The following is a 15,444-nucleotide window of genomic DNA, read 5'->3' on the forward strand; positions in this document are numbered from 1 at the left end:
AGGCAGATTGAAAACTACACTCTGCGGACAACCCAGGTAGGGAACTGTCTGTCTGTTTACAAATAGAGAGCTATTTTATAAAACCTGACAACAAGAGCATCACTCTTCGTGTGGAATATGTCTCCAGTGCTAAAAAAGAGTGCCACTCCTTCCCTTGACACCCGCCATATTTCAAGGGAAATGCTCACGTGGTTGGTGCTGCCTGGAAACTTCTGCAAACATTTATTTAATCGACTGCCAAGCAGTCATCATGAACTGCAGTCAAGTTTTAAGCAGTCGTACGTGCCAACAGCTCTGAATTCAACACACTTAAAACTAGCAGATGCAATGGAGCAGGTCTGAAAACTTTATGTTCATCCAGTTTCAGGATTTCCCAACATTATCATGGGCAAACTGGCCCCCATGTGCAATCAATAATGCTTGAGTTCAGAGCCTCTTTTTCCAAATCAAGTCAAATGAGATACATCACAACCAAAAATGAATTTGCTTTGAGCTTTGGGCAGTTAGTTGTACCCGCCCATCCCTTTCTCAACTCGCTCCACTCCCATGGTCACCCTGCCCAAGATCCTTTAAAATCAGTGGACGGACAGTCATGGAATGGCCTTGGTTTCGATCATACAAAAAGCAAGATTACTAAAGTCTGGAGGGCCACTGAACACTCTTGGCTCCCAAAGACAGACGATTTTTTAGTGCAGAACTAGTAATTTTACAGGGTCACATCCCTTATTTATGCTGAATACCACTGTATGATACTGGTCCCACAGGTTAAAGGAATGTGCCAGATCAAACAAGGAGGAAAACCTAAGCCCACTGAAGTTTTCTAGGAAAGTTAAAATTCTAGCATTCCCAGTGATCAACCCTAATTGTATTTGGAAATTACAGGCCATGGACTTCAGGCAAATGCATCAAACTCAGAGAATGAAAATAGCCACAAGCTGATTAAAATAAAGGTGTGTCTGACAAGTGCATTTTAACTGTCAAAGCTCACAGCAGTATGAATGGTAAATAATCATAGAAACAAGTGAATTCTAATTCAGGAAGTTCTTACACCTTAAAAATGCCCTAGGTGCTGTTCTTAAATATGACACTAAATCTTTACTACCAATGGCTTTCAGCATCTTCACTTTACCAAGCTTCTGAGACTTTAATGCACTAATTACAACATCCAGCATGGATAATTCAGTATTATCTTCTGACAACCAACATTAAAAGACCACATGTGTGTGTCCTTAGCTTTGGAGCTTGTCAGAGTGATGGACATAATTCAGGCAGTGTTTACTGATGGTTCTGCAGCACATGATCCTGGGTGTCCGAACCTGTCTTTGTAGAGTGATTGGCCCCAGACTGTAAGGGGACTTACAGGAACTTTACAGAGCAGAATTCTCAGCTGAAAAGCTGAATCATTAATTGAAAAGAAAGAACAAGTGTGTTTATATGGCAAACAGATCCCTTCCGGGATGCTCAAGATACCTGTTACTCCAGGCAGTTGGAGGGACTCCTGATGGATTTGATGGACCTCCCTGCCTGCTCTTAGGAGCTGCTGAAGCTGATGGCTCTCCTCTGAGAGGAGCTATAGGCTTTCTGCCCTGATTTTAATGCAAATTTAGTCTTCTTAGGAAGAACTTAAAACCTGGAGAGTTACAAACATACAGCGTTACAAACACTGTCCCATACTGGCTTGGAACAGCGGCAAAGGCAGGTCTGCCCCACCATGTGCTCCCTTCATCACAGCCTCCGCAGTGCAACAGCTGCATCCCTTGGACCAGGGTCACAGCGAGGGTGACACCAGCCGCGGGCACCTAATGCCCAGACACTGGAGGAATACATGGGGTTCACCCAGTAATTTTTCCTACCCATTATGGTCAAGAAGCTTTTTAAATGCTGCCCAGAGCATGCCACAGTAATTCTGTACTGTTGACACTGGAACTGTAGGAGGGAGGGAAGGTTTTTTGGCATTAGCATATTCTCAATTAACATTGATGGCACAGAATAAAGATGTCACATCACTTTTTAAAAGCGACTGGTAGAGAGATAACAGTGGAGTTACAGATATTTATGGTGCTTAAAACCTTCTTTTTAGTTAGTCAGTTCAATTACTAGTTGGTTTAGTCTTTTGTCAAAGTAGGCGGGAGGTAAATTATTCAGGTTTTGCCCAGCTTTTACACATGAGCCAAAAAATAAAAGAAAAATGTCTTGAAATATGTTCTATTATAAAAAAAGGGGTAGGAATAAGCAGGAAGCTTATTTTCTACTTTCGATTTTTTGAATAGCAGGTTTTCCTCTCTAGCTACTAGTCTGCCTTTCATGCAGTACATTAGTTGTTCATCTAGCTGGGTTAGTAGATAAACCCAGCACGAAACCAGCCATTTTCTGCTTGACACAGGGCTGGACAGAGTTAGCGACATTTGTACGTAATCAAAAATAACACTTCATCCAAACACATCGTGAATGCCTGCTTATTATGCAAAGAGTGAGAAAATATTAAGATGAAACTTCTTGATGAGAAAGACACAGATAAAAACCTGCCAGTTCCAATGTGCAGGGAAAATGCTTGTGTATCTTGCTAGATAGCAATCAGAAAGGTGGGCCCACTGGTTCCTACACAAACTGGAAGAGAACAAGAGCTTCTTCTGCCCCTCACTTGTTCTTGTACATATCAATTAACAGCAGAAGTCTGGACACCTGTCACCTGGCTACTGCCATTGATTCTCCATGAGAACGCAGCAGTATGTGTCCCCAGCAAGTCTGACTCTTCCCATCCAGGGTGGCTTGGTCCCCACCTGAGACTTTACCAGCTGGAGTCTGAGGCCTCAGTATGGATCCTTTTCCAGATATTACCTTCATACAAACACATGCTTCGGTACATAGGATCTGAAAATTCTTTTTTTTTTTTTACAGGAACACAGAAGATGAAGATTATTTTTGTTCCTTTTCCTGCTTCATTATGAATACTGTGCTAATAAGACTTGGCTCCTTGGTTACTTCAGGGTCATCACCCTTCAGACCTTCAGAATAACATAAATAATCAACCAAGAAGCCTTTCTCTCATATACCTCAACAATTTCTGCCCAGTTCACCTGTCAGACCTGGCCATTTCCACAGCCGTTACCAGCACATGAATCACACTGGCACGCACCGTAGAGAGCTAATTTCAACATCTTTGTCCTCTCACATATACATAACAACACATTATAAGATAGTCAGTATGGAGGGGAATGTAATGCCTATATCCTATATTCAGTTGACGGAACACTGGTATCAGCACCTTTCACAACGGAAAATGTTTCTTAATAGTTACGAGTTTGCGAAAAACAACAAACAAAAAGAAAATAAATTAGTGGTGTTCAAAAAAATAGCTGTTAGTTGTGGATTTTTAAACTCTATATACTGTTTAGAGAATTTACCAATTTATTTGTTAGCCAAAATATCTCAAGACAAAAACTCATAGACAAAAATTGGTATTTCTAGTGCAATATCAAATAGGAAAATTCATGGGAGAAAGAGGAGTGGATGGCCAACAGGAAGAAGAGGAGGCAAAGGAAATTACTTCTGAATTTTAAATATTAATTAAAATGATTTCTTATTATTAGATTTCGATTTATAGTAATATTTTTTAAAAGTATTTTAATTCTAAAATTGCAAAACAAAAATTGCCATTAAATTGTCCGATATTGTAAGTAGGATTGAAGAAAAACTGTTGGACTCAACCACTTGTATCTAGTTGAGAGCTTGAAGAAGAAATTAAGAGGTTTTTTAAAGGAAGGAAGTAGCAAACCCACTTGCTTTAAAATAAGCCCTGTCAAAACATCTCTGTCTAGAACAGCTGCTTAAGGAGACTTTATTTTTAATGACACTCTTCAGAAATGTAAGCAGAGCAGGAAGCATTACTAAAGTAACTTTTCATTTACTGTGAACATCAGCTTAACAATATCCTAATGATACATTCCTATAACAAGTGGTGCTGGCATTGTGAAGGGAGACACAGTGCTTATTATAGCTGTACTGGAACAAGTGAGAAAAACATTGAGGTCATTGGATGTGTGTTTTGAAAGTGAAGACAGGCTTTGAGGAACTTTTCTAATTACTTATTCCCACACCAAAACAACAGCACTCATAGTAATACCAGACTAGAAAGTTTAGTGGAAACAACTAAGTGAGCACTAATATATAGAGCAACTCCTATTAAGCCTGATGGTAAACATAACTTAAAGTAACAAAGATACAAGATGCTTATTTTGAACTCTGAAGTTGCCAGCAAATTTATTTCTTGAAAACCTACAGCAAGAATTATTTAAAATACTGTATTCTTAGCCAGTAATTTCCAAATTCTTTCCAATCTTAACCTTTCTCAATTACTTAAGCCTTCACAATGCCACTTATGTGTTTTGTTCTGAAAAGACACCTAACAGTTAAGCAAATTCTTCTTGACCATTCAGCAAGTCAATGTTCAAGCAGCGAGGAATATACCCCAGAAGTTGCTTGGTCAACCCTAGATGACCATCCCTGGGTAATTCTGTAATAGCTACAATAGCGAGGTGGGCCTTTCAATGTGTGCACAGTGAGAAGCACTTTTCACCTTCTATGAAGTGTGAAATGAATGGAACAATTAAGTTTTTAATGAAAAGCTACTTCTCTGCTCTAGCTTTGACAAACACCATCTTGCTGTAAATTGCTATCACTGACACCAGCTGTATGAGCCTAAATGAAACATTATAAAACTAGTTTCAAGCTTATTTTAATAATCGTTTAACATTAGTTGATTCCTAAATAGAAACAGAAGGTGATTTACAATTACTTATTGTACACAGGGCTTCCTCGTTACTGGAGTTACAAATTACGGAGCCTGTTTTGCAGTTCCATTCAGCCGAGTTCCTGGAGGAGCATCACACCAAATTCACACTCATCCTCAAGAATCCTGCTGTTCCCAGCACAGCAACCCGTGAAGTATTGATCTTAATGCCAGAGTCTTCCGTTTCAAATGCATTTCACAACAGACACAGGATGAAACACACCCCAAGTGATCCTATAAATTTGAAGTTTAAAAGTGCAATTTTCATTTAAACTACAAAAAATGACAAGCTTGCAGCAATAGAGAGTGAGAAGTTCTTTTAGCAAGAGGCCCATAATTAAGGAAATATTTACACTCGTTATTCACATGGGAGTCCTTGGAGCACTGTGGTCTCATTTACAGCAGACCATTTAAGCTTTCTTCATCACTTGCTTTTAGGTTTTTTTTCTTCCTTTTCTCATGAGTGGTTGACTTTATGATCAATAATGGTCTTTTTAGGACATTGAGAAGCAGACACTGGGGACTGCAGAGACACCTAACAGGAAAGAATCAGAGAGCTTCAAAATAATTCAAGGCTTGGGTATTTGACAAGCAACACACGATAACCCCAGACCTGGAAAAGGTCGAAGTGCTTAGAAGTTGAAGGGAAGTGGAGGAGGGAGAGAGAGAGCTGCTGGGAAGGTGGCTTAGAAAACCAGGCAGATAAAAGCACCTGACAGGGGTGTCCAAAGAAGCCAGTGCTCACCGTGAGCTGGACAGATCGGTGTTTTTATGTTATTTTAATCCCTCTTTCTTTAATAGCCTCTTCCTCTTTGCTTATAAACAAGAATCCCTTGAGCCTGTGTGTGGTCACCTATACCAGTCATCAGGGATTGACAGAGAGGAAGAATGCCAAATCCAGCGGGACCTGCTGGCGTAGACAAACTGTATTCCAGGGCTTAGCTGAAGGCTGAGGAAATCAAACTATACCACCTGGGAGAAGGAAGAGCATGAGACCACATTCTCAAAGGAGTGCTCCTAGGGAAAAAAACAATGGGGAGGAAAACCAGCAAGTTATTCTAGCACCGTAATACCACAAGCCAGCTCTCAAGACTAGGGAGGTGTGGAAGAGTATCCATTTCTGTTATTTATGTTATCAAGTGCCTGCCTACACTAATTGGTAAAAATGCCACCCTTTAAATATCAGGTTTTACCTCTGGAAGTGAACAAACCTACACAGCAAGTAGGCTTCCTAATGCATAGAGACTGTAGCTACATTTCCCTCCATTTCTGGAAGATGTTCCGTGATTGCACTGTGCTGCCACTTCTAATGAATGTGTCCATAAAGCACAAAGGTACTTAATTTCAAGGTATACAATGCAGTGTGCCTTTCCTTCCCAAAGAGCCCTGCCACATACAGTTAAAGATTAATATTATAAAACAGGCTTCAGGGAGAAATTTTGTCTGCTTTCCCCCACCTAATCATTAGCATATTTAAAGCACCGTGAATAAAATACCACATGCATCTGGCAGCTAGTGTGGAACTTCAGGGCAGGAATTATGGCTCCATAAAAAAGTTGGGATGTCTGGCTGATTCTGGAAATGCTAAAGAGTTTCTGAAGTGTACACAGGCGATAGAGCAGGTGTAAAACAGTGATTTACTGCCAACAGTTCTGTGCATCGAGCAGAAACACAAGACATAAAAGAAACAGATTACAAGTTGTTGTTCTGTTGCTTTCTTGAAAAACTAGGAACAGTGGAGAAGGCATCTATTTCAATCACAGCCAAGATCAAAGAAGATTTCTGCAATGCAGAAGAGGAGCAGTTACTTAGAAATACAATAGTATTTATCTTCTTCAAACGATGTCTTCAACTTGGAGACCGTTCTCTAAACCTCCATAAAAAGAGCTGTAAAATGGCCACAGCTGTGTATCATTCTGTCTTGAAATGTGGTCTGGTTTTCTTTCCGTTCCACTTTGCAATACGCTTGCTGGAGCTAAGAGATTGTATTAAGCAGTATGTCCACAGAAGAATATGACTTATCTGCCTAGTATTTCATGTCACTGTGCTCTTTCTGAATTCAGTTCTTTTCCATGCCTCTTCAGCTGTGGGTAAAGGGATACAGATGAATTTCAGCACAAAAATCCAAAAATTCCAAGTCACCTATGAGCAGCTCCTTAAAGTGTTAAACTCACTCATAGAGAGTGGCCTGACATGTATCATTTCTGCAGTCTCAGGTGATGAATGAATTAACTGTCTGCAGTACAGAAACACGTAGAGTTATTGACTGACTTTTTTTAAAGAAAACTAACCTTTAAACTTTCTTCATCACACTTGTTTTCTGTGACTCAGTCACCCCCAAGGGTGAAAGACTTTCAACCTATTTCATCCTTTGGCCATCAGTTTAAAGGTGTCACCATTGTTGAGGTGTTGCCCAAGTAAAAGTGCTTACAAATACTGTTGGCTGCTGCTGTTTGAGCGTTTATTGCCGGTTGTCATTCCTGAATTGCAAGAAGTATTGCTGTAGGCAGTGAATATATTCTGAAACGCCACTCTAGTCACAGCTATTAAAACCAAGGCCATCAATGCGTCTTATGTTAACATTAACTCAGTTAACTTGGATGACCTCTTTGGCAATTGAGCAATATTTATTCTCCCTCCTGCCTGCAAGCTGAGTAGGTGTAAACATAGAACAGAATCCTGGTATCTACCTGTCTTAATTTCTTAACACTACAATGTTTCACAACTGGCTTGTGTTGCTGCCCTCTGCTCTCTACACGATTTTCATCTGTTGGAGATCTGCTGCATCAACATTATCTTCCCTGAGGATACGCATCAGTCTGTCATGTTGGAATTTATCTAAAGCCTTCTCAATGTCAACAAAGAAACACAGAGAGAAATCCATTCATACCAACGTACAATATCTCAAGCTTAGGATTGCTTACTTTATTCTGAGTCCTGAACATAAACTGATGACAGGCTGACTTGTATCTTTTTTCTCAGTGTATTGGTGTATGTTCCATCAAGAATATAAAATATTTTAAGGTCACGGCTTATCAAATGTATAGCTTGGTGTCAACTACAGTTTATGGCATTAGCAATTGTTATATAAAATGAAGATTTTTTTAAGCTTTCCTTCAAAGTATCCTGCATGTAGTTGGTTAAAAAGTTTAAGCTACTTTGTTTTGAAATATTACACGGTTATGGCATTTCACGTGTAATATTGCCCTCCTCCAGTGCTCTTTCACGCTCTTTATTTTCCAAGGTCTATGTCAGAAATATCAGACCCTCCCTATGAGTGTCCTCAGGTTTATGAACAGAATAATTTTAAAGCTGTCCTGTATTGTTGCCTGTCTTTCCAGAATATTTTTTTATTTGTAGCATACTTTGCTGGTTTTAATTCTCATATGACTAACCCTCTCTTATTCTTCAGAAATTTCCTGGTGCTCTACGTGGGGTTTGCCTTGCACTTCTTCTGGTTTGTTGTGCAATTTTCTTAAACCCTTCCTTCTCCTATATTTCTTTCATAGTTTCTATAACTTTCAGGATCCCTTCTGTAATCAGTTGTTAGCTTAGTGTTACATCTTTACATGTCCCCCCACAATGAGGTGGTTTTATATACCATAGTTCTGAAATGCCTTCAGTTTTCCTCTATGTTTTTCTTCTCTTCTACTCATCAAATCTCCCCTTTGACGTCCAGTCTTCATGTTTGTTTCGTTTTTATTTTGAATCTACCTGCAAAAATTTGAAATATTTTCTATTTAACATTCTTTCAAGCCTAACCTCAGCTAGAGAGTCTGTTGATTCTAGGATGTAGAATGAAGTTTTGATATTGCAATGTATCTGATTTCCTGCAGGACTGGCTTTTGTATTCAGCTGGGATGATGCTGAAACCAGACATTCCAGATAACAGGATCATGTCTGTTGCTTGCAAATTCCATCAACCTGTTTTTCCTTTTACTCTTAAATACAAAGTCAGGAATTCCCAATTACACTATCCATGAAACTGCTTTATCTCCTAGGATTAGCACAATGATCAAATTCTCCCAGCCTTTCCTCTCTCTCTCTGCTTTCCCCCTTCAGTTCTTTATAAGAACTATTCATTAACATCTTCTTGGAAATGTTCTGAAGGGCATGAAAGATTAAAATGCAGAGTCCAGATGGCAAGGTGTGTAATCATATGCAGATCACGTTCCCAAAGTAATAATGGCAAGACTTTTGGTTTTTTAATTTCTCCAAATCCTGTGGTTTTTATTCACCTTAAAGTTATCATATCATAAATAATCTGCAGTTTTTTACGTTTCATTCCACAGAGTTCCATAACAGCATGTTTTCTAGTGTTTGCTCTCCTTCAATGTTTCTGGAAGCCACCTGATTTTCCAAATAATGTTTATACTCCATGTAGTAATCTTCAGTTTAAGTTCTGCTCCCCCTGTCTTCTGCATATCTGATTTTACAGAAGGCAACCACTACCTCACATTAATTTCTAGAGATGAATGATTAACCCCAAATTGGTAAGTTAAAAATCATATAAATAAGTAAATTAACATTTTCCTTAGATCCTTGAAGTGTCTAACAAGTTTCAGTAGAAATTTTAAAAGCTTTTGCAGAATTATGGAATTCCACTAGAAAAAAAGGATATTAAAAAACTTCAAGATGTAAATCAAGGAATTAAAGGAGAAGAAAATTTAGTATTAAGATGCGTCATCTTATTCTCTAAATGATTGTAAAATTTTCTAACGCTGCTAAAACAACACAATTTCCTCTACCGTCATTCTTAGAGGTAGCTGAACAATTTCAACTGAAGCTTCCCGAATGATCCAGCTTGAGACAGGCGCTCAAAAATTAATCCGAATGGTTTAAATTTGGCAAATGTACAAGCATTTAAGAAGAGGATCTCATACCAGTAAATACTTGGCAGTCTGAGCTAGAGGCATCCTTATTTGCCCGAGCTACAACAACTTCCCTGCAAACAGCTGTTTCTGAGAAGCCGCTGCAAAGCACGGCAGTGTTCGCTGCACTTCAGTACCAGGTAACACAATTTTTTTGCACTGCTGTGAATAAAGCAACAGTGATAAAATAAAGTCTTCCCTATCAGCAAAAATTAGTGTCTCACAAGGGCTAGTGGAAGCTCTGTGCTTGGTAATACTGAAAGTAAGACTGGCCTGAGCATTAGAAATCATGCTGTAGGATGGGAGCTGTGTGGTCTCTAGTGTAACTATTTATTTACATGGAGCTACAAACCCTTCATTCAGAATTTATTTGGCCTAACAAAGAGCGAAAAATTCACGTGATTGACATATAGTATTTATGTGATTTATGTGATTACACGCACATTTAAGGAACTCTTGCTGTGAAGGCTTCAAGAAGAACATGTATCAAAACGAGAAAGCTGTGAGGAGCTTACAGCGGAGTAAAAGCTCTAAAATAGTCTGTGATAGCTTCAAAACAACCATTTGCTTTTAATCATTGCTGTATTAAAATACTGAGCAGGAAATGTCATTAGAATAAATTTTGAATTGATCATGGAAATAAATAAATTGAATTAATTTGTTATTTGCAGATTTCCTCTCTGAAAAATACTGCTTGGTGACCTTATACCTCACACGTGAAAGGAATGCTGAAAAATGAGCTTGACATCGGCATGCAAGGTGCAGCATAAAAAATATGCAGGGAGGGAGTTTAGTCTGCTAATTGAGAGTAGTGGATTGCAACAGGATTCCTGGCGTCTAGCACTCCTTGCATAAATCACTTGAACAAACACTTTCAAACGAGGGCATCCCAAGTTGATTCACCCTATCTGGATTTAATTTTGAAGTCCTCTGCATGCCAGCTGAAGTGTCCCTACAAAAGAGTTCACAAGGGAAGTTGCCAGGGGTGACCTTTTAGGGATGCTGCTGCCTGGAGCTCCAAAGCTGAGGAGAACCTGCTCTTGCAAGCATTATCCTTGTGCTGGTTTGACTGAAAACGGGTTAATTTTCTTCATGCAGTTAGAAGCCTTTCTTTTTCATAGCTAGCATGCTCATTATTTGGACTTAGTTTGAGAGCAAGCAGATAACACCCCAGCACAGAGTTAATGTTTTTAATTGCTCTGGTCTGAGAGCCAAGCACATTCTGAGCGCTCTGCCCACAGGTGTGAGGCAGCTGGGAAGTGGGGCATGGATGGGGCAGAGCTTGACTGACATCCAGACTGATCAATAAGAATATCCCATTAGCATCATGCTAATTATTTAAGGAGAGTTGGGAGCTGGGATCTTCCAGTTTTGCTCTTCCACTTGCTTGCTTGCTTGCTCTTTTTTTGTCGAAGCCAGGGGAGTTTTTGGTGCGGGACGTTTACTCCAGCTTCTGCCGTTTTGCAGAGGCTTCTGAGCCTTTCCGCCTTTTTCCTCTCTTTTCTATCTCTGGGATCGGCTGTTTGGACCAGATGTGGCTTGCTGGGACTGGCTGCTCAGTTGTGGACAGAGTTCGTGAGGAATTGCCTTGAGTATCTTTTATTTCTATTATATATATATATATATTTTTACTAGTAGCGTATTAGTATTTTGTTATTTTATTAAACTGTGTTTATCTCAATCCAAGTTTCTCCCTTCCCTTTTGATTCTCTCCCCTATTGGGAGGAAGGGGGTGGAGGAGGAGGGGGTGAGCGAGCGGCTATCGTGGTTATATTGCTAGCTTGGGTTAAAACCACGACATCCTCTAGACTTCGGTCTCCTGTGGTTCACTCAACACATGGACAGATGGGACGCCAACACGAAATCACCACAGAAAGTTTTAACATTTAAAGAGAGCAGTAAGAAAGTGATTAAAAGGGAGGCTGGATCTAAACCAAGACTCAGGAGGCCTCCCAGATGGCCTTGACCCAGCGGCTGACATACACTGACTCCCCCCATCACAAATCATTGTTGTTCACTGGGCTGATAACTTCTGACATGTTATTTAAAATGTAGAACTGTCAGGGCAGCAGTTCTGATCTCATGCTTTAAATTAGCAAGAAAAAAGAGCCTCTCCATGACTTTATAATACAAGCAATAAACAATGAGCACATGAGTTTTCTCGGGAATTTGATAGGAGCTGGAATGCTCGCTTGTGTTAAGAGAGAGTAAGACTCAACTTTTTCTGCTTCATACACTTGAGCTTCTGTATTTTAATGCTCTTATCTTCGTAACTGGCTAATTGTCATTTTTACCAAAACAGTTACACTGTTTGGATTAAGCCTAACAGGGCCCTTCTGATTTTTAAATGTATTTTCCATGCTGTGAACAACAACAAACAAACCTTCCAAAAATGTCATACACAGAGCTCATTTGGGATTAATCAGTTATGTCATTCCAAAATTGCAAAGGCATTTTTTAATTTTGGAACTTGAATTGTCAGTTAAAAGTAAGGATCATTTTATTACTTTTGTGCAGTATATCACGTTGTTGATGCTGTTGGCAAAGTTCTACACTTCCCGACTGCTTAGCATTTAGCTCAGTGACATAAGCATCACATATGAATTCCTATAATTGCTTTTAGCTAAATTCTACATACGGATAGCTTCCTTATGGGCTTGAAATAGAGCAAAAATGTAGTCCTTTTAGGGGAATGAAATGCAGAGGATTCTGATGCCTTCCTAGGGTGTTTCATTCAAGATGCAGTATGAAGATGGAGGAAGGCAGTTAACAAGGTTTTGACAGTATATGGAGCAATCCATTTGGTATCTTTGTTTTAAATGTATGGGATGCAAATACAAATGCACTACAACATCCTCCATTCCAGCACTGCAGACAGAGTCACAAATTATTCCTTTGGCTTAGTACGATTTAGCTCTGTTTCACACTGAATGCTTTTTATGTTCTTAATCAATAAATTAGCTCAGTCATTTTAGTTTCAAATCCTTCCTTAAGGTTAACTACTATGAGAGATAACAAATATTCAAACGTGCAGCATCACGTAGCACTCCGACCATCTGCACACAAATGTGAATGACATAACTTCCTCAGTATTTCAATTAGAAAAGCTGCAAAGAATTTACATTTTGAGGGCAAAGCAATCATTGTTAAGAGCTTCCCCTCTTGCATGTCGGACACCGAGAGAGCAAACATGAGTTAGGGAACACCAGGAGCTAACAGTGCAGTGAGCCACACTAGGTTGCACGCAACAAAACCCAGATACACTCTGCATGGCCTGCAGAAACATTATATATAGCATAACTGTGTTTATAGCCCTGAGTTAAAATCATATAGAGCATGCTGATTTTTCAAAATTGAAAGAAAAACAAACAAGACGACATTTACCTTCCACATCAAGGCACCTAGGTGGGCTATCTGACCAGATAAGGTTATACATGCACTCAAGGAACTCTGCCCCTTCTAGTTTATATCCAGGAAAGCACTGATAATACACCACTGTTCCTACGGGGAAGGAGGACTCGAACTCAGATATGTTAATGTAACTATGAGGAAGAACCAATGGCCTCAGGCAACCTGCAAATTAAGAAAAGGGAGGTATCTTTTATTATAACGTGCTTGTCTCAGACATCTTAACACATCTTTGTTACAATTCCTAAATCAAGGAGTGCAATACTTTTCATCTTTCCTACTATGAATGGTATGCCTGCATGAGCTCCCTCAGATACATGTGTCTCATTATCCTGTTTCAAACACTTTTGTTGTTTAGCCAACACGCTTTGCTAGCGTGGAATTCACTCTCAGCATTTTGTTTCACAAACAGTCACTGCTTTAGCAGATGGCAATTTCTTTTTGAGGTAGAATCTTTAATAAATAAAGATAGTCATTTATATAAACCATGAGTTATATTCTCCTCTTAAAATTGACAGGCATGCCTAACAACTTTAATATTAAAACTACTCCTGTGACAACTGTAAAAGATTTGAAGACAGAATTAATGATTTTGAAATTCCAGTTCAAGAAAGTCAAAAGGGACATGACTTCCTATGAGCAGTCCCATGATAAACACTGAACGAGGTCCCAGATTAGGTTATCAAAAAGTTAAGGTACCTGTTATCACCAGAGATTGTAAATGTAGTCAGAGACTACGTTCTACTTCTGGAATTATTTCTGAGGGATTTGTACCATGTATGGCACTGAGCGGTGACAGTTAAATGGTCACCAACCCTATTTGGTGCAAGAAAGAGCAGTGAATTAAGTAGATGACATGATTTCATAACATGTCATTCACATATATTCAGAATCTGTTTTGAGCTGGTATTTAGATAAGAGTTTGTACTAGAGAAAAAAAAAATCCTCATGGTCTTAGAAATGACCCTCTGGGTAATACTTAATACTGTTGATTTTTTAATTTGCAGCAATGTGAAGGAAAGATGATTAGTAATCAGGGAATGAAAAACAATATTATAAAGCTATGAGACTAATAGGATCTGTGTTATGGCAATCCATAAATAGGTCTCTTGCTACTACTAGGAATTTGTGAAGGATGTTCACAGGACTCTCCTAATTTTAAGTCTGAAGGGGAAACTAAAACCAGTCTGAGAACTTATTTTAAGATCCCAGCATCTACCTTGGCAGCACTTCAACAGGTTATTTCCTTGCAATGGTCTTTTGAGGGAGAGGGATGAAAGCAAAGAAAACGACAGAAAAAGCTTGAAAGGTTTTTATAGTACAGGGTGCCACCAGCGCAATGGTTTTGATAGCTGTTTTACTAGCTGCTCAAATAAAGCTTCAAGCATCCTATCTACAGGCTAGTGCTGGTAGCCCTGATCAAGTATGCCCCACACGTAACACACCAGCTCCTGCAAACCGAGCAGCCCACTGAGCAGGACGATATAAACAGCCTCCAGTGGGACAGAAAGAGAGAGCGCAGGCTGCCCAAGCAAGGCTGAGCTTACTCTCCTCTGAACTGTATCAGGGAAAATTTCATCCTGCTGGCTCAGAATTTTAATGCTCATTGAGAGCAGGACAGAGATTGACTTGAATTCGCATGAGAGCCAAGTGTTTGTGCAAATCCCCGGGCCTCCAAACACCTCAAGCTGCTTGAAAACTTCATTTTGACAGTTTTTTGCCAAGTAATTAATATTATTCCAGATCAGTAACTATCATTATCTCGTGGCAAAAATAGTTTGAGGTTGGATCCTTATGCACCGAACAACCCTTTCCTACTGCTCTGACAGAAAAAAAGACATCTTAGTGTCATGAGACTCCCCTGCCTGTTGTAATCAAAGGGCCACAGAAATGTAATGGACAGCCTGCCTAGTGAAAGTAGACAAGTGCCTTTGATATTATTAGTGCTTGACATTGCAAAAAAAAAAAAAAAATCTGGAGTCCATTTTGGAACAGGTTTATAGAATTTGGCAAAATATGGCAGATACTTGAATCTGAATTGCCTATTCTCTACCTGTTTGGTAGTTACAGCACTTTGCTCTTGTGCAATTGATTTCACAACTTCTGTTAGCACTGCTTTTATTTTTAAAAGCAGTTAATGTTGAATATTGAGTAGCAGCAATTCACTGTGTTTCATAGTATAAATACAGCAACAGAAGAAAGCAACAAGCCAAGGGGCACTTGGAGTACTTTTTCTTACATAGTTAATACTCTCTTCCACAAAATTTCCACCTGGATCTGTGGCAATACAGTACCTACAAATTAATCTTATGAGCATTCAGCTCACCTAACTGCAAGAATCTTCAATTTACCTTAATTAGATGTGAGGTGCACCCA

General features: G+C 39.3%; 1 protein-coding gene across 1 annotated transcript in view; it reads right to left on the reverse strand.

The window, feature by feature from the left end:
- Positions 1 to 15,444, reverse strand: part of SUSD4 (sushi domain containing 4) — a 44,690-nt gene that overhangs the window by 5,960 nt on the left and 23,286 nt on the right. The window contains exon 4 of the mRNA XM_065631507.1: positions 13,045 to 13,233. Within this exon, the coding sequence (XP_065487579.1) occupies positions 13,045 to 13,233 (189 nt within the window). The remainder of the gene's footprint in view (positions 1 to 13,044; positions 13,234 to 15,444) is intronic.

This window comes from Caloenas nicobarica, chromosome 3 (assembly GCF_036013445.1).
Source record: "Caloenas nicobarica isolate bCalNic1 chromosome 3, bCalNic1.hap1, whole genome shotgun sequence".
NCBI classification, from domain to species: domain Eukaryota; kingdom Metazoa; phylum Chordata; class Aves; order Columbiformes; family Columbidae; genus Caloenas; species Caloenas nicobarica.